The sequence below is a fragment of the Cryptomeria japonica genome, chromosome 7, assembly GCF_030272615.1.
Source record: "Cryptomeria japonica chromosome 7, Sugi_1.0, whole genome shotgun sequence".
Classification (NCBI taxonomy): Eukaryota; Viridiplantae; Streptophyta; class Pinopsida; order Cupressales; family Cupressaceae; genus Cryptomeria; species Cryptomeria japonica.
Genome location: NC_081411.1, coordinates 175,348,830 through 175,370,325, shown reverse-complemented (window position 1 = coordinate 175,370,325; position 21,496 = coordinate 175,348,830). Strand labels below are relative to the sequence as shown.

Here is a 21,496-nt window from a genome sequence, read left to right as displayed (position 1 = left end):
ATTATTAAAATGTCCTTTGTATGCGCTGAAAGATGATTCTGATACATTAAAAGATGTTGTGAATGCGATGTAGAATCTTGTATATGCACTATTATGTGTTTCCAACATAACTTTGTCTTCAATTTGTGTGCAAAAATGATTTTAAAAATGGGGACCTGCCCCACGGTGGGCACCAAAAATGTATGCTAGGATTAGTGGAATCAAAATATGAAAATTAAGACCAAAAGATAACATACCAATGAAAATTTTGAGTACAAAAACTAACTAGGCTTAAACTAATTAAACAAGTTAATCCCCAAGATGTGAAAGGAAAGCAAGTGCATAAATTCCCTTCCCTAATGTCAATTTGCAAGGGAAAACAAACCAGTGTTTACAAATTTATAACTTTTCAGAATATGGCATAAGCACGAGCATACACAATTAAACAACAAAGAGATAGAACACATAGAGTTAACGTGGGAAAACCCTTTCAGGAGAAAAACCCACCACCAACAGAAAATGACTTTATTATCAGTATGTCAAATACAATAAAGTTCAGATTTCCTTTCACTTTGTCAAACAATCATTCCAGATGTAACATATAACAATCGGATAACAATTACAGGACACTCAATGGTTATCGTAACTCATTACACTTCATTCAGTTCACATTTGGCTTCTAATACCAAATTGGTCGACTGTTCATCTAAGCAACTGCAACAACGGCTTGAAATGTAATCGTTTACCTGCATCGGTCTGCATTCAATGAGAACAAATTATCCCACATGTAGCAGGGAGTCGGGTTGGTTCGTATTCATATACATCAACAGTCTCATCCTTGGTGTCCGAGTGGTCACCTTTTTGGATCTTGGTTCAATCTCATACCGACGTCGGTCTTCGCTCCATCAGCCATTGATATAGCCTTCAAACGGTGGAGTCGATCGCCTGATGATACCCAAACGCCTAAGGCAACTCCATCGAGTCATCGGCCAGACAGATGAACTATTACCCCGATCTCCGATAACTGGTAGGCGACCTTATTAGCCCATCGGAACCAACACTATGATGTTACCTCAATAACCTAAAGTGGCCTCATCAGGTCATCGGTTCATGCCCAAAACTACTATCCTGACGAGCGAATCACTTCGAGACAGAATAGGGTGGACTAATCGAGACTTTGATGTAGCCTTCAACACATTAACCCGATAGCCGATATCGACCCGATCGCCAAAGGTGACTTCATTGGGTATCGGTTTAACTCTAGACCAGAACCCCCTATAGTCGATGACAACCCGAACCGCCTAAGATAGCTTCATTGGGTCATCAACACAACTCTCATGCAGTCATCCTGAAAGAGAGGAAGACATCGGTGTAAGTCATACAAATCAGAAGGTGTTCTACCACCAAGAAGGTAACACTTTGTTGTTCCATCGATGTAGGCTAGCCCGATCAACCCGAACATGTCAAGTGAATTAGAGGCACATTTCCAACAAACTCCCACTTGATGAGAAATTCACTGGACCGATTACCATTTTAGACATTACTGAGAATCATGGGTATGAAGACCCATAGAATTTGAACACCAGCTGAACTTGTGCGTGCTCACTAGTTTCGTCAAGGCATCTGCAACATTTTCCAGAGTGTCTACCTTGTTAAGATAAAATTTTCCATCTTCCACCATGTCACAAATGAAGTGATACTGAACATCAAGATGCTTCGACCTGGCATGGAAAGTAGGATTATTTGCCAAACATATGGCACTCTGTCTGTCACTCCAGATTTCAACCTGCCCTGCATCAAAATCAATATTTGAACTCAAATGCCTAAGCCAGACTGCTTCTTTACAAGCATGTGTGGCCGCCATGTATTTTGCCTCTGTAGTGGACAAAGTGACTACAACTTGCCACTTGCTCATCCAACTAATTGCTCCACCATTCAGGACAAAAACATATCCACTAGTGGATCTCCTGCTGTCAATATCCCTTGCCCAATCAGAATCCATATAACCACAAATGTTGAGAGTTCTTTTTGAATCCTTCAGATTACCATGATAACACAATGCAAAGTTTGAAGTACCCTTCAGGTATCTAAACACTCTCTTTACAACATCCCAGTGTGGTTTCCCTGGATTCGACATAAACCTGCTAAGTACTCCCACTGGTTGGGCAATGTCTGGTCTTGTACAGACCATAGCATACATTAGATTTCCTATAGCACTTGCATAAGGTACACTTTTCATGTCTTCAATCTCTTTTGGAGATTTCAGACTGTCAAGCATAGACAACCTAGTTCCCTGCAAGATGGGAACAACGTGTGGTTTAAGTCAGACATATGAAACATGTCAAGAACATTGGTTATATACTTTCTCTGGTTGAGCCAAAGTTTCCTCTTAGATCTATCGCTTTTGATCTCCATTCCCAGAATGTAATTTGCTGGTCCGAAGTCCTTCATTTCAAATTTCATAGAAAGATGAGATTTTAAATCTGAGATCATACCTTTTGTGTTTCCTATGAACAACATATCATCTACATACAAATCTATGATAAGAATCCTATCACCAACAGTTTTGTAGTAAACACAAGGATCAGCCTTTGATCTTAGAAATCCCAAGGACAAAACAAATGTATCATACTTTTGATACCACATTCTGGGAGACTGTTTTAAACCATACAGAGACTTCTTGAGTTTCATACTAGATGTTCTTTACCTTTTCCCACAAAGTGCTTAGGCTGGGACATATAAATTTATTCTTCAAGATCACCATGAAGAAATGTTGTCATCACATCCATCTACTCAATCTCCCAATCATATGTTGTTGCAAGTGATAAGAGAAATCTGATAGATGTCAGCTTAGCTACGGGAGAGATGATTTCCCCATAGTCAATACCTTCTTTTTGCGAATACCCCTTTGCAACCAATCTTGCTTTGTACCTATCAATGCTTCCATCTGAACCATACTTATTTTTAAACACCCATTTACAGCCTATAGGCTTTCTACCTTTAGGAAATCGGACCATTTATCCCAAGTTCCATTTTTATCCAATGATGACATTTCATCATTCATGGCTTCCAACCAGGAATCCGAATTAGGCATTTCAATTGCTTCTTTGACAGTCCTAGGCTCATCAGTATCTGCAAGTAAAGCATAAGCACAATTAACATTCAACATAGAGTGACTGTACTTATTAGGTGTATACCTATTAGGTTGCCGCCTCTCTTGAGTAGTTATTCTCAACTCTAGTGTTGGGGCTTCTTGAGGTTCCACATGAGGCTCATCATCATGTTCTTTTTTAGAACTGCTTGAACTGCTTGAACTCTCCTCATCTTCAGGTATCTCTGGATATTCTTCTTTGGCTAGAGAAATTTCAACCTCAGCTTCTCCTTTCTTTTCTATATTATAATCTAGTGACATAGGCTTCAGCTCATGAAAAATCACACTTCTACTATATACAACCTTACTAGTCACTGGATTCCAAAGTTTGTATCCTTTCACACCAACTCCATAGCCAATGAAGATACATTTTACTGCTTTGTTATCCAACTTAGATCTATTCACATCAGGCACATGAGCATATGCCTCTGCACCAAAAAAAAAAGGTGCCTTAAAGAAGGTTTCTTACTAGACCATGATTCCATAGGTGTTTTGTCAACCAACACTGAAGTAGGAGAACGATTCAGCAGGTAACATGCTGTAGCAACTACTTCAACCCAGAATTTTTGTTCCAGCCCAGCTCCACTCAACATGCTTCTTTCTTTCTCAATTAGAAACCGATTCAACCTTTTTGCAACTCCATTCTATTGTGGAGTGTAAGGTATAGTCTTATGTCTCTTAATTCCATGATCAACACAGTACTTGTCGAAATCTGTACTACAAAATTCACCACCATTGTTTGTTCTTAAAAATTTAATCTTTCTCCCAGTTTGATTTTCAACAAGGTTCTTAAACTCCTTAAACTGACTGAACACTTCTGATTCACTTTTAAGAAAGTACACAAATGCCCTCCTTGAATAATCATCTATAAAGGATACATAGTATTTAGATTTAGACAGAGAAGGTACATCCACTGGACTAAACACATCAGAGTGAACATAATCCAGAATATTAGAAGACTTATGAGAACTGGAATAAAACTGAACTTGGTTATGTTTTCCATTTATGCAATGTTCATAGAAATCGAACTCAAAACTACAATCATCTAGACCTTCAACCATATTCTCATTCTTCAAGGCTTTTAAACCTTTTTCACCTATGTGGCCTAACCTATTATGCCAGAGCATTGTTTTCTCAGTGGGAAGTTTAGCTTCCAATGAATTAGCATTATGCATCATTACAGTTGTCTTAATTGACTTTTCAAAGGTCACATTACAACATATAGGTTCAACATTTAACTTATAAAGAGTACCAAAAGGATCACCCTTTTCTAATATAATGTAACCCCTAGTCATCTTGCAACCACCAGATACAAATGTAACTTGTAGTCCAACATCATTAAGTTTACTTACAGAGAGAAGATTTCTTGCCAGACCTGGTATATGAAGGACTCCATTTATCCCCTTCACTCTACCATCTGGGAACTGAATTTTGATTCTGCCTCTCCCTATAATCTCCAACGTAGAATCACTAGCCAGGTATACCTTTCCACCAACATACGGTTCATACTTCGAGAACCACTCCTTGTGGGAGGTCATGTGGAAAGATGCACCAGAATCTACTAACCAGGTGTCATATGAGGTAAGCACTGCCAAGGCTACTACAAATGCATCTGCATCACTTTGAGAAGACTTAGTGTCATAATGCTTCTTCTTCTTCTCCTCCTTGCAATCTTTTCGGATATGCCCTTTCTACCCACAGTTCCAACACTTCACCTTTGACTTCTTGCCTGGAGATTTAAATCTCTCTTGAGACTTGGACTTCTTCCCTTTCTTCTTGTCTTTGTCCTTCGGTCTGCCTCGAATAGAGAGTGCACCTTTTATCATGTCAAAAGAATTCTTTCTCATTTCTTCTGACAAAAGAGTATATACCACAGTATCTGTCTTGAACTGGGTTGTAGTACTACTGATAGCCATCACTAAGTGCTCCCAAGAGTCAGGCAATGAACACAATAGTAGCATGCAATGTTCTTCTTCCTGAATGGACACACCAACAAAAGTTATCTATGCAAGAACCATGTTGAATGCATTCAAGTGGTCTGGCAATGGTGTTTCTACATCCATCTTTAGAGAGTACAATTTCTTCCTCAGGAAAAGTTTATTCACCAAGGATTTGCCTTGATAAATATCCCCCAACTTAGTCCAAAGAAGATGTGCAGTCTTCTCCTCATCGATGTTTAACAAAACAAAATCAGCAAGACACAACTTGATTAGACCCCTTGCCTTCCGGTCGGCTAAGTCCCAATCTTCTTGCTTCATTCCTGTAGGCATAGCAGTTGCAATCACAACAATCCAAAGATCTTGGTTGACCAGTAAGTCTTCCATCTTGAGTTTCCATAGTTTGAAACTGGAAGTATTAAACTTCTCCATGTCTATGTGCCCTGAGGTGCTCGCCATCTTAACCTGTAAAATAAACAACTAGACACTCTGCAAGACTCCCACTAAAACATAATTGACACAAAAAACCAACCCTACCCAACAAGGATAACAAAACAGGCCAAGCTCTGATACCACTTGAAAGGAAAGCAAGTGCAAAAATTTGCTTCCCTAATGTCAATTTGGAGGGGAAAATAAACTAGTGTTTACAAATTTACAACTTTTCAGAATATGGCACAAGCATGATCATACACAATTAAACAACAAAGAGATAGAACACACAAAGTTAACATGGGAAAACCCTTTCGAGAGAAAAACCCACCACCAACAGAAAATGACTTTATTATCGTTGTGTCAAATACAATAAAGTTCAGATTTCCTTTCACTCTGTCAAATAATCATTCCAGATGTAACATACAACACTCGGATAACAATTACAGGATACTCAATGGTTATCATAACTCATTACACTTCATCCAGTTCACATTTGGCTTCTAATACCAAACTGGTTGACCGTTCATCTGAGCAACTGCAGCAACAACTTGAAATCTAACCGTCTACCTATGTCGGTTTGCATTCAATGAAAACCAATTATCCCACATGCAACAGTGAGTTGGGTCAGTTCGTATTCATATACACCGATAGTCTCATCCTTAGTGTCTGAGTGGTCACCTTTTTGGATCTCGGTTCCATCTCACACCAACATCGGTCTTTGCTCCATCAGCCATCGATATAGCCTTCAAACGGTGGAGTTGATCACCCAATGATACTCGATTGCTTGAGGTGACTCTATTAGGTCATCGGCCAGATAGATGAACTATTACCCCGGTCTCTGATAACTGGTAGGCAACCTTATCGGCCCATCGGAACCAACACTGCGATGTTACCCCAATAACCTAAAGTGGCCTCATTGGCTCATGCCCAAAACTACTATCCTGATGAGCGAAGCACTCTGAGATAGAATAGGGCAGACTCATCAGGAATTTGGTGTAGCCTTCAACACATTAACCTGATAGTCGATATGGGCCTGATCGCTAAAAGCGACTTCATCGGGTATCGGCTGAACTCCAAACTGGAACCCCCAATAGCTGATGACAACCCAAACCGCCTAAGATAGCTTCATCAAGTCATCGACACAACTCTCATGCAGTCATCCCGAAAGTAGAAGTTATCCCGAAAGAGAGTAAAACATCAGTGTAATTCATACCAATCAGAAGGTGTTCTACCACCAAGAAGGTAACACTCTGTTGTTCCATTGGTGTAGGCTATCCTGATCAACCCGAACATGTTGAGTGAATTAGAGGCACATTTCCAACAAGATGTGTCTCATTGTTCTCTATCTCATAGGATCCCTCAAGTCAATGGTTGCTCTCAGATCATTGAGCATTTGACTTAAGAATGAAAACTCCAAGAATGAGTGATAAAAATGATCTATGTGCAAGAATGCATCTAAGATCTATATGCTATGATGATTAAGATTAAGATGTGATACTAAGCCATGATGAAGATGAAGCTATGATAAAGATATTAACAAACTATACTAACATGATTCAAGATTTAAAATGATACACTATATGTTCTTAAATGATTAAAATGCTATGATAACCAAAGAGAGACAAAGTGCTTGATAGAATTAGACTATAGTGTAGATGCATGAAAACTTGGATGCGGATAATAAAGGAAATGAGTCCTATTTACAGAAGAAATAGGGAAATGGATGGTTAAAATTCAATAATCTTAACAAAGGCTAGGATTGAAAGCTATTCAATCCATGTTTACAATTTTTACCAATGAAATGGTGATAATTGTCAATAAGAGCTGGCTTGAGAGGGGATGTAAGAGGCATTAAATGACCGAGAAAACATGAGGGTCACCCTAGGAGGGTGTGGTTAGGGTTAACCAGTGGATAAAACTTTTAACCAAAGGGTAAACTCTTGTGCAAGGGTTAATAGGATAACTAGAGTCAAAGAATTGTGTGCTTGATGAGACCCCTGGGTTAGATGAGGGTTAAGTTAGAGAGGAAGTCTCTAACCATTGGTTGAGGTTGGATTAACCATTAATGGTTAGGAAGACTTTGAGGGTTAACTTGTTGAGGACATAAAGACTTTAATACATTTCAAATACTTTTGAGGGATTTTTAAGAAGTGACTTCTCTTAAGGAATGTGCAAATGTTTAAGAGATGGATTAGGCTAATTAGGTTGATTAGAAGAATCTAGATGATAATTAGTCATGCAAGTGGATTTGCTTTGATTAAGTAAAAATAGGTATTTGAAAGGTACCCAAACCTTTTACAAAGCAGGAGAACAGAAAAGCATAAAAAAGTGCTTGATCACTTCAAAAAGTCAAAATGAACCCACTGGATGGGCACAACTTAAAACATCATTACATAATTACATAAAACTTAGAACAGATAGCAACAGGAAAGCAAAAGACAACAAAGAGACAGAACCAAGGACAACTACTGGAACTAAATACTATTCAGGATCTCCTTAGTGTGAACAACCATTTGTTTCATGTTGTTTGCTGAGGTCTTCATATCCTCCAGCTCACGACCTTTGATGTTGACCTTATTCTTTGTGTTGGCTTTGGTCCTCCTTTCATGACCCTTCTTGTTCACCTACTCTTTATCACCTTCCTTCTCTGCATTGTTCTTGTACCTGTTGATAAAGATGTTCATATTGCCCACCGAAGATTTAATAATTTGGAAATTTTGATTAGCAATCAGCTTGACATTGTGCTCCAGCTTGTCAATTATGCTGCTAAAATCTTTTAGTTTGTTGTCCATTTCCTTTCTATCTCCCATCTCATTGACCTTTTTCTCTGTGGCTAAGATTTTTCCAACCATACATTCAATAGCTTGCGCATTATGCAAAATGGCCACTAACTCTTTAACATGCTCCGCCAAGGGCTTGTCACCAACTGTAATTCTTGCCATGGCCTGTGTATCTGTTTTCAAGCTATTAATGTCCTTCACCAGAGTAGTGATGGTCTCACAGAAGGCCTTAATGGTATCTTTGTCACCACTATCACTTTGACCCCCTTTTTCCTCGTTATGCAGTCTAGTGGTATTCACGGTCTCCACGGTTTCCAAATTATCCTTAACCGGGTTACCCTCCCCTTCTTTGTCCTAACTATCAATCCTCTTATTATCATCATCCTCCTCCTTAGACTCCACTAGAACATAATTAAGATCAGAATTGCTACCCTTTTTAGTGTTCTTTTTTTGAGCCTTCTTTCCAGAGGCTTTCCCTTTCCTCTTTTTAATAGGTTTTTCCTCAAGGGAATCAGTTTTAGAGTTCGACATTTCAGATTCCACAATAATCCTCCTCTTCTTAGCCCTAATCCTCCATTTTTTGCTAGTTTCTTTCGACTCTCCCTCGGTCTCAGAATCAAAGTTGAAACCACTATCCTTACTTTCCATAGTCTCATCTCTAGCATTTTTGCCTTTAATAGGCTTTTCAATGCACTTCCCCTTTAGCATTTTGTAAACTAGGACCATGAGCCCCTGGTGGAGGGCATGATCGCCTTTAGGGTCCTTCTGGATCTCCTTTATAGTATGATCCATTGAATAGGCCAGGTAATAGGGAAGGCTAACCCTTTCACCATGATGGAAATGGTTAAGAAGGACGAAGTGATGCCCATAAGCCCTGGTAAACCTACCGTCTAAGGTAATATATTCAATAGAAGTAAATAAGAAAAACCTCCATGGCCCGCAAATTCTCTTCGAGGAGTGGTAGGAGTTGTCAATTTTGATCATCTTTCTTCTCTCACCATCCATAACAAGAAACTTGTCTGCAGCCTTATCTGATATCCCTTTGTCCCTGTAAAATTTCATACCCTTAGTAGTCATCCCCGTGGCCTTAGCGATAACCTCTTCGTCTACATTCATCATATGTGATCTAATCAGAACTTTTCCATTTTTCCAGTTCTTTATGAAGTAGCTGGTAAATGTAGGGTCCTTCCCATTCAATTGTTCCATGAAAACATTGAGCCCCCTACTGAAGGATACTCCAAACTTCTTCGTTCTTTCTCCATTCAGCGCATGAAGCAGGTTCAAATCTCTTCTTGTTTCCTCCCATTTTTCCAGCACCTTCCTTGCAATGCCTTCTCTCATTTTGATAACTTTTCCTCTGGTTTCTGTGGTTATTCTATAAGAGTGCCCATAATCCGTGCCAAATAATGATGATATGACACCTATTTAATAGCTCATTATCTTCAAGCAAGCCCTGCATCGAAAAAGGTGGAAAGGTCATTAGAAATAATGATTAAAAGTACCATGTTGCCTTGTATAGCTTCGGTCTTGATTGAGTAAGGATTTCATTTCACTTGCAATCTCCTTTTCACCATAACTAGTGATGATGTTTTTCGATTGGCAAGCCAGGTTGGCTGCCCAATCAGCACAAGAGTTGGCCTCCCTATAAACATGTGTAAAAACACACATTTCAAACTCTTCGTTGATTTTCCTTATTGCTTTAATAGAATTACTAATCGACCATGACAGCAAGAATTTCATATTTAAACAGTTGATAATGTTTAAGGAGTCTCCTTCACACCAAACTTTAGTGCATTTGGCTTCTTTGGCAAGGATAATCCCATGATAAGCCGCCATGGCTTTAGCAACATGGTTGGTCTATTTTCCTATAGGAATACATTTTATGATTTTACATAGTCCCCATTCATCCCTTAGGACCACTCCACATCCTACAACCCCCGGGTTTCCCTTAGAGGCCCCATCAAAATTGATTTTTATCCATCCCCTAGGTGGGCTGGTCCATATCACTCCCTCTCTAGGGTTACTCTGGATATTCTCTTGAGCTTTTAATCTCCATTTTTTATAGACAAGTTGATCCTCCTTAGTGTTAGGATTATCAATACCACCTATAATATTTGTAGTCACACAAATCTGTCCATTTTAATTAAATGAATATTTCCTATTTATTTGATTAAAAATCCACTAGCCATCAGTTAATTAAATTAATATTTAATTAATTCATCCACAAACATTCTTCTATTAATTAAATAAATTATTCAATTTATTTTAATTAATTCATTAAATTCAAATTCCAGTCAATTAAATAAATAAAATCAATTTATTTAATTAAAATCCCCCTTTTTCTCTTTTAAATAAATTAACATTTATTTAAATCATTTAAAAAACCCCCCCACTTGCATTTTCCTACAAATGCAACTTGCACACATTTATTGAAATAAATGAATTTTTATTTGAATAAAATCCTATTTTCCCTCACCCACCAATTCCACTTGCAAATCTAATCCTCTTCTAGATTCTTCTAATCACTTCTAATTAGCCTAAACCATCTTCTAAACTTTGTCACATTCCTAAGCAAATGAGAGGTCACTTCTCAAAACCTCAAAGTCTTTGATAACCATTAAAGGCTTTCAACCTTCAACCACTTAATTCCTCAAAGTCTTTGATAGCCATTAAAAGCTTCAAACCTCCAACCACTTAAATCCCCAAAGTCTCCAATAACCATTAATGGTTAACTCAAACCCTCTTACATGGTTAAAATATTTGTTTTAACTCAACCTTCACCCAACCCAAGGGTCTCATCAAGCCTTTTATGCTTTGACCATGATTATCTCTTAATCATTTGCACAAAGGTTTATCCTTGGATTAACTCTTAATCCAGTGGGTAATCCTAATTTAGGCTCGACCCTTACCTTCTAGATAACCATGAGGTCTCCTCAGGCATTTAATGCCTCCAAGCCCTTTTCTCAACCCAACCCTATGTTGACACTTGTCACCATTTCGTTGGTGCAAATTATGCACATGGATCCCCAACTTTCAAACTCAACCCTTGATTGAATCTTTCAATCCTGACCATCCATTGCTCCATTTTTCCTATAAATAGAACCCATTTCTTCATAATCCAGATCCTGAAAACTTGTATGCATTTAAGCTATAGACATTTTAAGAGAGCATTTTAGCATAATCAACTAATATCTTATCATTTTGGTTAAAATATATCATTTTAGCATCAATAGATTAGTATTAGCTTTTCATTTCATGTTTGAAGCACAATACTACAATCTCAATCCTCCATAAGCATCCATATTGCAAAAAGCTCCCGAGAGCTACACTATTTTGGAACTTGGAGAGGAGAGGAACAAGGGAGAAAGAAACTAAGAGCATGTTAGGAGGTATTTGGAGATGCCTCATCATGTTTGCTTTGATAGTTAAATATGCTTGCATGTTTTTAGTGTCTCTCTTGGTATGCCTTTTTAGATTAGTTTTTGATTGACTAACACTAACGGTTTTGTGTCTTTTGGTGTTATTTATCATTTGCTAACCTTGTGCCATTTAGGAGGGCATCAATATTCATATTTTCCACTATGCTTCTTCTTATTTTTTCAAACACAATGTTAGCCTTAGTGTACTTTTCTCTGAAAATCCTGTCATTTCTCTCTTTCCATATACCCCAGCACATGTGTGGTAAAGCAATTCTCCATAGCAAGGTAGTAGTTCTATTTTTTGAAGGATGATGCCATGACTTGAAAATCTCCTGAATCGAGTTGGGGAAGCTCCAACTGATATTGAATTGATCCAGACAACTTCCCCAAACATCAGCTGAGAAGGGGCAATGAAAGAGCATATGATTTATTGTCTCCTCATTTTGCTTACAGAGTGTACAGAAACTTGGTATGCTGATACCTCTTTTTCTTATATTCTTTATTGTTAGAATTTTGTCTTGGAGGGCTATCCAAAAGAAAATGTTGATCTTGGGGGTAAGGCCTTTCACCCAAGGTTTAGCCGAGCAAGGACTTTCCATGTTATTGTATTGTTGATGATAAAGAGATGCCACTGTAAAAGTACCACTAGCAGTGAGTTTCCAAATTAATTGGTCTTCTTCTTCAATCCTCACCATTGAGTTCATGACTTTGTTCAAACTACCCAAAGACTGATCCACTTGAGATAAGTCTTTCCACTGTCCATCTTTCCAATAATCCTCCACCTTGGTTCCAAATCTTTCCTTGCATTGGTTCTGATATCTGTTCCACTCAAGGTTTTCATTTAAAGGGGTCTCCATAAGCCAAGGATCCTCCCATAACTGAATAAGATTCCCTTTCCCCAACTTCCATTTTGTACCTTTGATAATTAAGTCTCTAGTCCTAGAGATATTTTTCCAAATATTGGATCCAATTGGGATAATCTCCTCTTTGAGGAAACTTTGAAGATTTGGACATTGGCTTTTATATTTGTTGTCCCATATTTTTTTCCACTCTCCTTGATTTCTATATCCTCTCCAAATTTGCTTATCCATAAGGTATTCATTTATGTCTCTTATTCTTCTAAGGCCCAGACCGCCTTTATTCATAGGCTTACAGACCTTCTCCCAAGCAATTAAGTTCATTCTCTTCTTCTCCTCAACCCCTGTCCATAAAAAGGATCTATGTATTTTTTCAATGGCCTCAGCATACTTAGTAGGAATCCTGAACAGACTGATGGCATAGAGAGGGATACTTTGAAGAGTAGTTTTTAGCATTTGAACCTTACTTGCTTGACTAAGTAGAGCTCCCTTCCATCCAGACAGCTTTTTATGGAATTTATCCACCAAGGCTCCCCAAAAGGTATCCGGAGGATCCTGACCTAAAGGGAGCCCCAAATAGGAGGCAGGCAAGCTACCGATTTGGCCACCTAGAATATTACTAATTTTAATCCTCCTTCTCTTTGGGGTGTTGATAAAATAAACAAAGCTTTTAGACTAGTTTATAAGCTGACCAGTAGCCTCTCCATAGATATCCAAAGCTATTTTTAGTCTTCTAGCGTCCTTCACAGTGGCTTTTCCCATTATTATAGAATCATCAACAAACTGCTGATGAGAGCATATTTGATCTTCCGAAGAAGGTTTCAAACCACAAAACTCCCTTTTCCAACCAGCTTTCCAATACATCTCCCCAAACATTCCACCATGATGATAAAGATCATTGGAGATAGGGGGTCCCCTTGCCTGAGACCTCTTGAGGCTTTAAAGAAAGGAGAGGGGGAGCCATTAATTAACACGGAGAAAGTGGTCGAAGAAACAAGTTGCCTGATAAGTCCAACACTCCTAGGATTAAAACCAAAAGCTGAAAGAACATCCATCATAAAATCCCAATCCACTCTATCATAGGCTTTAGAGAGGTCAAGCTTCACAAAAAAAACCTTCATTTTTAGAAAAGGCCAGAGAATGGATATTTTCATGAACAGAGATGATAGAGTCCAAAATTTGCCTCCCCAGGACAAAACCAGTTTGCTGAGGCAAGATATTGGAAGGAAGCAATTTTAGAATTCTAGAGGTAAGGACCTTAGAGATAATCTTGTAGAGAGAGTTGCATAAGCTTATAGGTTTGAAAAGATCCATTGAATCAGCCCCCATCTTTTTGGGTATAAGAGCTATAAAAGTACCATTAACTTCTTTCAAAAGTTTTCTAGCACCAAAAAACTCTTTCATAGCTCTTGTAACATCATCTCCAATAATATGCCAGTGCATTTGGAAGAAGAACATGGGAAAGCCATCCAAACCTGGGGCTTTGCTGCCCTCAAAGGACTTAACAGCTGTCAGAATTTCATCATGGGAGGGAATGGTAGTTAAACGGTCATTGTGCTCTTCCCCCAGAGTGGTGGGTATACTATCAAGAAGTTCCCTTTGGGCCTGTTTATTCAAATTCTGATCCTTAGCAAGTAGATTAGAGAAAAAATCCATTGCAATCTTGCTCATGGAATCATCATCTTCAACACATCTACCATTCACTTTAATCTATACAATTCTATTTATAGCCTTATGTCTAAGTGTGGACATATGGAAGTATTTAGTGTTCCTATCCCCCTCCTTTAACCAGACATTTCTTGATCTTTGTTTCTAGTAGGTTTCCTCTTTAGCTATTATTTCATGATATCTCATCAGAATAGCATCTTCAGTATTTCTAGACATATAGGTATAACCATTGTGTTGTATCTCATCTTGGATCTCCTTGAGTTCTAAGAGGGTCGATGCTTTTGAGGTAAAGATGTCCTTATTCCACTTCTTGACATTATCTTTAACATTCTTCAGCTTTTTTACCACTTTATACATGGCATTGCCTTCAATATTGACCTGCCACCAGTCCTTAATCTTACTTTCCAGATCCGGGTGTCTAGTCCACATTTTTTCAAATCTATAAGGGAAATGTCTCCTTCTATTTTTTACTTCAGTCATTAGGGTTATAGGGTAATGATTTGATCCTGCCCTTATGTGAGATGATAAAGAACATTCATGAAGATTAAACCAGTCTAAGGAAAGTAGAGCTCTATCCAGTCTGACTTGAATCAAATTCTCACCACTTCTTCGATTAGTCCAGGTGTATTTGACTCCTTTCAACTCCAGATCATGAATGACATTATCATTTATAAAGTCCATTAGGTCCAATCTGCTATCCAGATCAGCATGACTCCCTCCCTTTTTCTCATTTTCCTTCAGGGGAGTGTTGAAATCTCCCATAATTATCCAGCTGTCCTCAACAAATCTTCTTCTCATCCCAGTGAGATATCTCCACATTTCGCTACGACCAGTCTTAGTGTTAGGAGCATAAACATTTGTTAGGACCCACGTAGTGCAATTCTTAATGTGCTTAAACCTAATACAGGCCAGGTTGTTGTCCTGAATTAACACCTCTCCTTCTATATTATTTTTGTTCCAAAATGTAACGATTCCTCCCGAGGCACCTTCTGAACTACCTCCGCTGACTCCTCCATTTTTGAAAATATTCAAACTTTCAACTTTATCTTTCACCATCTTAGTTTCTTGAATCAAAAAAATGTCAGGGTTTTTGTCTCTAATCATATTTCTAACTAAATTATGTTTATGAGGACTATTAAGTCCCCTAATATTCCAGGAGATGATTTTCATGGATTTTTAGAAATACCTGCCTCAAAGATGGTTCTTTGGGTACCATCTGCTAAATTCCTGCTTGTTTCCAATGTTCTTTTTTTGGCATTTGAGTGTCTTCCTAGAGAAGTGTGTTGCGCTTCCACATCACCAAGCCTGCTTCTAGTGTTTCTAGTCAGTGTGCTATTTACTTGGTTATTGTTGCTCTTTTTCTTTTGCTTGTTCTTTCTTTTATCCTCTGCAACTTCTTCGTCCCCCTGCTTTGATTCATTCTTCCCCAGTGCCTTTTTTATGTCCTCTTCATCTCCCCATTTTGGATCTTGTTCCTCTGAATTAGCCAACTTTCCCTTTACTGGGGTGGTCAATGAGATTTCCGATAGCCCTTGGCCCAAAATGGTATCAGGTTGGGCTTCTTGGAACCAGTCTATTTCTTTATCTTGATCTCGAGATTTTGAGACAAGGTTGAAGTTATCTCCTTCCTCTTTATTATCTGTGAGATGTTTATCTATTTTCTCTATCTCTGTCTTGTCCTCTTTCTGATCCTCTTGCTGAGTGCTATCTTTTTCTTTGTGTACAACACCCTGTTCCAACATCTGAATCTTTGGTTTATTACCCACTTCCCTAGTGATTTCTTCCTCCACCCTTACTATCTGGGACTGCTTCTCATGATTAGGGTCATTGGAATCCCGAAATTTTAGTGGCTTGTCCACTTTTTTCCAAACCTTAGTTTGGGTATGGGGTTTATCCTCTTTAGATGGACATTTTTTTGCCCAGTGTCTGACTTTTTAACAATGATAACAGGCGAAAGGGATTGTTTCATAAACAATGTTCTGCTTCCACTTCCCCAGTTTTGATTCTATCTCTATTTCCTCTGGCAAGTTCATGTCAAGTCCAACTCCAACATAGATCCTTACTTAGATCAACCTTCTTCTAGAAGCTGTGATCTGATCAATGGCGATTAGCTCCCCAAAGGTATTGGTAATTCCTACAAAAACGTCTTCCTCCCAGAATTCCATTGGGAGCCCAGGGAGTTTGACCCACACTGGGACTTGGGCCAAAAATTCTTTCCTTTCGCTAAATTAGGGTACCACTTCTAGATGTACATGATGTATTTGCCTATTGCCCAAGACCCACTACAAAGAATGTTTCTTCTATCCTCATCACAAGAAAAGGAGAAGGATAGACAAGCTTTGTTCATTGCTACCACACCTACTTGACCTTTCAGGTTCCACTTTCTTTTTACAAATCCATGAACTATTTCTATGTTAGGTCTAGATCCAAAGAAATAACCAATCAAAGTGTTTTCCATTCTAGCGATGTTTTGATCAATGATTTGGTCAGGAACAACGATAACAAACTTGTCCTGAGACACATTCGATGAGTTTTTAACAGGAGGTGATGAGGACTTACCTTTGGGCTTGACCCCAAACAACGAGGACCACTTACTTGTCTGTCCATTGGGTCCCCCTTTAGGGTTCGTTAAAAAAAGAACCCTTTTCGGATGATCTTTACCTTCCACCGTGTTCTCTGAAACGCAAGTCGTTTGCTATCCTTGGGCTCCTTCCGAGTTGCTGTCTTCTATTTTTTAAGTTTGAAGCTTCCCTTTCCCACTCTCTAGTGCTAACTGCTCTTCACGTGGTGTTGATCCTCCCCCTAGGTCCCCCAAGTTCATGAGATCATCGGGGTCCTTACCATCTGAACCTTCTCCTTCCGCAGGAATCTCTGAATCATCTGCCGAATGCTATCCCGATGCTGATCCAGAATTCCCACTCGAGTTTGAATCCTGGAATCGCCCGCCTTCCATCCTTTTTGCTTAGGACAATGTTACTTGCTATGCATGCAAGTGGATTTGTTAAGAGAATGGAAGTGGAAGAATATTTTTTATTTTAATTTTGAAATAAAGTGATTTATTTCATAAATGTGGATGACAACTTATATTGGAGGAATATTTAAATAAAATTGATTTATTTAAATGGGAGAGAGATTTTAATTAAATGTAAATTTAATTAAATGGAAAAGGGGAGTTTAATTAAATAAAGGTGATTTATTAAATTAAAAGGTAGGATGTGGCTAGATGAATTAATTTAACTAAATTGAATAATTTATTTAATTAATAGAAAAATGTGGGGGGGGGGGAATTAATTAAATATAATTTAATTAATAGAGGAATTAATTAAATGGATTAAATAAATGTTAAATATTTATTTAATCAAATGGTCAGATTTATACGTCTATATTTTGCCCCTCTTTGAAGTGATGTGTGTGCGCACATTAGTTCAAAGAAAAATCGGTTGACAAAAAATAATTATTAAAAAAATATGATTTTGCCCCATATATTGATTTGGTTGATGATAATGCGATGATGCCCCCTTAGGAGATGAATTGAGGATTTGTTCGATCTTTTGAAAAATTGTGCAAATTTTTTTGATATGATGGTGTTGACGATTTTGAATATTGGATATTCATGGATTGATTAATCTCCCAAAAAATGATGTTGGTTAGGTTAATAAAGGCAAAAAAAATGGAAAAAATCATGTGCCCACTTATTAACCCTCCCTTTTATCCCCTTGAAAAGGTAAAAAAGTGAAAAAGAAGATTCATCTGTAGATGTGTCTTCTTGCGATTGGTGAGTTGGAGATCTGACGAGAAAATACTGATCTCCTATCACACTCACCGATTTGAGCGCGTCAAACGACACCAACGACCCACCGTGTATGGACCACCGGTAAGTGTCCGAATCCACACATGTTTGTATGATTTTTATTTATTTTTGTCACGTTTTGCATGTTTTGGGTCGGAATTTATCGGTTTAGGCATGTGGGTTTGATTTTTTTAGTGCATACAAAATGCATTTTAGTGCATAGGTAGCTAGGGCAGCCGATTAGCGCATATGCACGATAGGATAGCGCATATGCACTATAGGATAGCACATCAGAATATATTAGCGCATACACAAGATCTTTTAGCACATAGGATTGGTTTGTTAGTGCATAGGGTCTTTCAACAAGTGTGATTTGTAGTGTAGCACTTTCAATTGAAATATTAGTGCATAGCATTATTTTAGCACTTGTGCGTGAAACTTAAGCACATTTGATAGAAAGGTTAGGGCATAAAGGGAAGTGTAGTGCTATGTATGTGTGTTTTAGTGAATTCAAGTTGGAAGATGTGAAATTTGCTTTGTTGAGTTGATTGTTGATTTGGAAGATTTTATTTATGTCGATATGGGTCAGATTGATTTGATTTTCTTGATATGGGTCAAGATATGGGTCTCGAATATGGGGTACTAATATGGATCACTGATATGGGGTGCTGATACTAGTTTTATTGATTTCTGATAATAATGTTTAATAGGATTTTTTATAGGATTCTAATTTGGAGTGTGATTGATCTTGATATGATTCTTTGATTTGATGCATGAGATGATACTTGATATGATGTTAATATGATGCTCTGATATGATGTTTTGATATGATGCTCTAATATGATTTTATGATATGATGTTCTGATATGATTCTCTAATATGATGTTGATTGATAATTAGATTTTGATATGAAATTCTTGATGTGATTGATATGTTATGGAGTTATTAGATAAATTTGTTTTGATAGTTGTGATTTGAGTGATGACTGATGATGTATTTTTGGATATGGTGCTTTGTGGATGTCGATATGGTATTGGATCCTGATATGTTTTTGTTTTGATTTAATTTTGAAGATGATCTTCATTGAAAGATTTGATTTGATAAATGTAATGTGATCAATGATTTTTTTAACTTGATATGGTTTCAAAATGCAAGCGAGATTAGGTGTTTTGCAATCTTGGAGCAGGAGACTGATCCCGCAGCTATCACAAACACATAGAGATATTATTGAGAGATGTGGATTATCATCTCTATTAGATATACCCCGATATATGATTAACCGAGGTCTATTGACAACTTTGGCAGAGAGGTGGCATACTGATACCAACACCTTCCATTTGGCGATGGGGGAGATGGCGGTGACACCTGATGATGTGTACAAGATCCCATGGATTCTAGTTGTTGGTGACCTTCTTCCATATGAGCATACCGAGGAGGGTGGCACTGAGGCATTGCGATGAGTATTTCAGGATGAGCGGATTAGTGGATATGAGATCCCATGGCAGGAGATAGCAGATAGTTATGCACCATTGTTGTCTATTCTTGTAGGCTTTATTGGATGAGTCTTGTGTCCCGACCGTAGGTTGAAGGGACTGGCAATGGGATGGGGATTAGTGCTGGAGGAAATGGTGATGGAGGGTAGGATATTTGCCTTGGGGTCATGCATGTTAGCTCATCTGTACAAAGAGCTCCATCATGTGGTGTACCTAGAGTACACTAGTTTATCAAAAGGGGTCACATTGCTAAAGGTATGGGCCTGGGAGCACATAGCGGTTACAAAACCATTATTAGATAGAGACAAACCAGTTGGCCGCCCCTATGTTTTTGGATACATAGGTGTTGTTGTCGATCATAGGCTAGGCAAACTAGAGTATTGGTGTCGAGTACCAGATAATTTGGATACAGTCATCTAGAGACCATGTTTGGATTGTGTGGCCTAGCCCGAGGACACATGAGAGATGCCATATACCTTTACATCGTGATATTTAATTGGTCGGATGCCTTTTATCATTGAGATATTTTTACATAGGTGATTATACTAATAGCATGGTCAACAACAGGGTATGCCACAGGGAGCATACTTATATGCTCATCGTTAGTAGGATGTTGCAGATTAGGGTTCGATCATCTCTTTGGATGCAACAATGAGAGAGTATTTGAGCATGGGTATGCAGACTTGGGATTATATGTCTGGGGTTATTGATGCTGGTATGACAACATTGTTAGACACAATGCACCACTGAGAGAGGGGGTGAATCAATGGTTCTCAAACTTTTCCCTTTAGCTATCCTATGTGAGCATACTAGTTAATATATCTAACCTAATGCAAACTTACCAGTTAGTAAGGAGACCAACACAAATACAATCACACAAGGGACATCACATAACACCAATATATATGAGGAAAACCTAAGATGGGAAAAACCTCAGTGAGCAATGTTGTTGGAGTCTACTGCTCCAATCCAGCCTCACAAAGAAAACTCTATTACAATGTTTAGGGCACCAACCCCTAACTTGTTTATGGGCTACAACCCAAAGGAGCTACAACCCCTGCACTGAGCTACAACTCAATGTTCACAATAAAAACATCAATTAAAAAGTAGTTGTCTTGTTACAAGTGAATCTTGTAACCATTTCATATACCTTACTCTGTCGGTGAGATACCTTCTCTGCTACACCGACTCAGACTTTTGTTGCTCTCACCTCCTGCTCAACTGCCAACAAAACCTATTAGTACACCTCTCCTCTTCTTGTTCTTTGTTGGATCTCCTCTTCACTACTCTGCACTTTACCGGTGCTATACTCTATTGTTCCACCGTCTGCCTTCTCTATAGCTCTCTTCACTTCTGCTCTACTGGTATAACCACTACCTGTTCTGCTCTTCACTCTCCCTCTTTTCTTAGATACTCATTGACTACTTGGCTAATTTGCTCTCACATGCAGAAGTAGCACTCAATCACTTCACAATAGCACTATCCTCTTCTCTTCAGCAGCCCTTAACTATGTCTTTGGCCTGCATATTTATAGCCTAGTTTTCTCGCCAAAAGCCAATTCAAAATCTAGGTGGTTAAGGTTTCCTCATCACCTTCGAGACAAACCAAATCCAATCAGATCTTCCCTGATCTGATCTATCTAACAACCAATTGTACTGTTGGACTAGGAAGCAAATCTCTCTCTGCAATTATTTAGATCAAGTATCTATTCCACTCCGAGTTCCCTGCAACTTACTTTGATGCATGAACAAGGTGGTCGATTTCCAGCTATGTATATGGTTGCAAATACGGAATCAAGCCAGGTACGCCTTTTTGAACCATAACTTCTTCTCATCTGAACTTTGTTATATCAAATTAATTATTCCTCTGTATTTTATGTATATATGAGGACTTATGTTTCAAATTTTGAATTCATACGATATCGTTTGATATGTTTTATGAGGCTAATCTAAATACAATATCTTCAAATTTGCAATATACAATTTCAAAA

General features: G+C 38.3%; 1 protein-coding gene across 1 annotated transcript in view; it reads right to left on the bottom strand.

The window, feature by feature from the left end:
• Positions 1–5,526, bottom strand: part of LOC131062366 (phosphoenolpyruvate carboxykinase (ATP) 1-like) — a 28,428-nt gene extending 22,902 nt beyond the window's left edge. The window contains exon 1 of the mRNA XM_059208381.1: positions 5,353–5,526. Within this exon, the coding sequence (XP_059064364.1) occupies positions 5,353–5,526 (174 nt within the window). The remainder of the gene's footprint in view (positions 1–5,352) is intronic.
• Between the last annotated feature and the right edge of the window lie 15,970 nt (positions 5,527–21,496).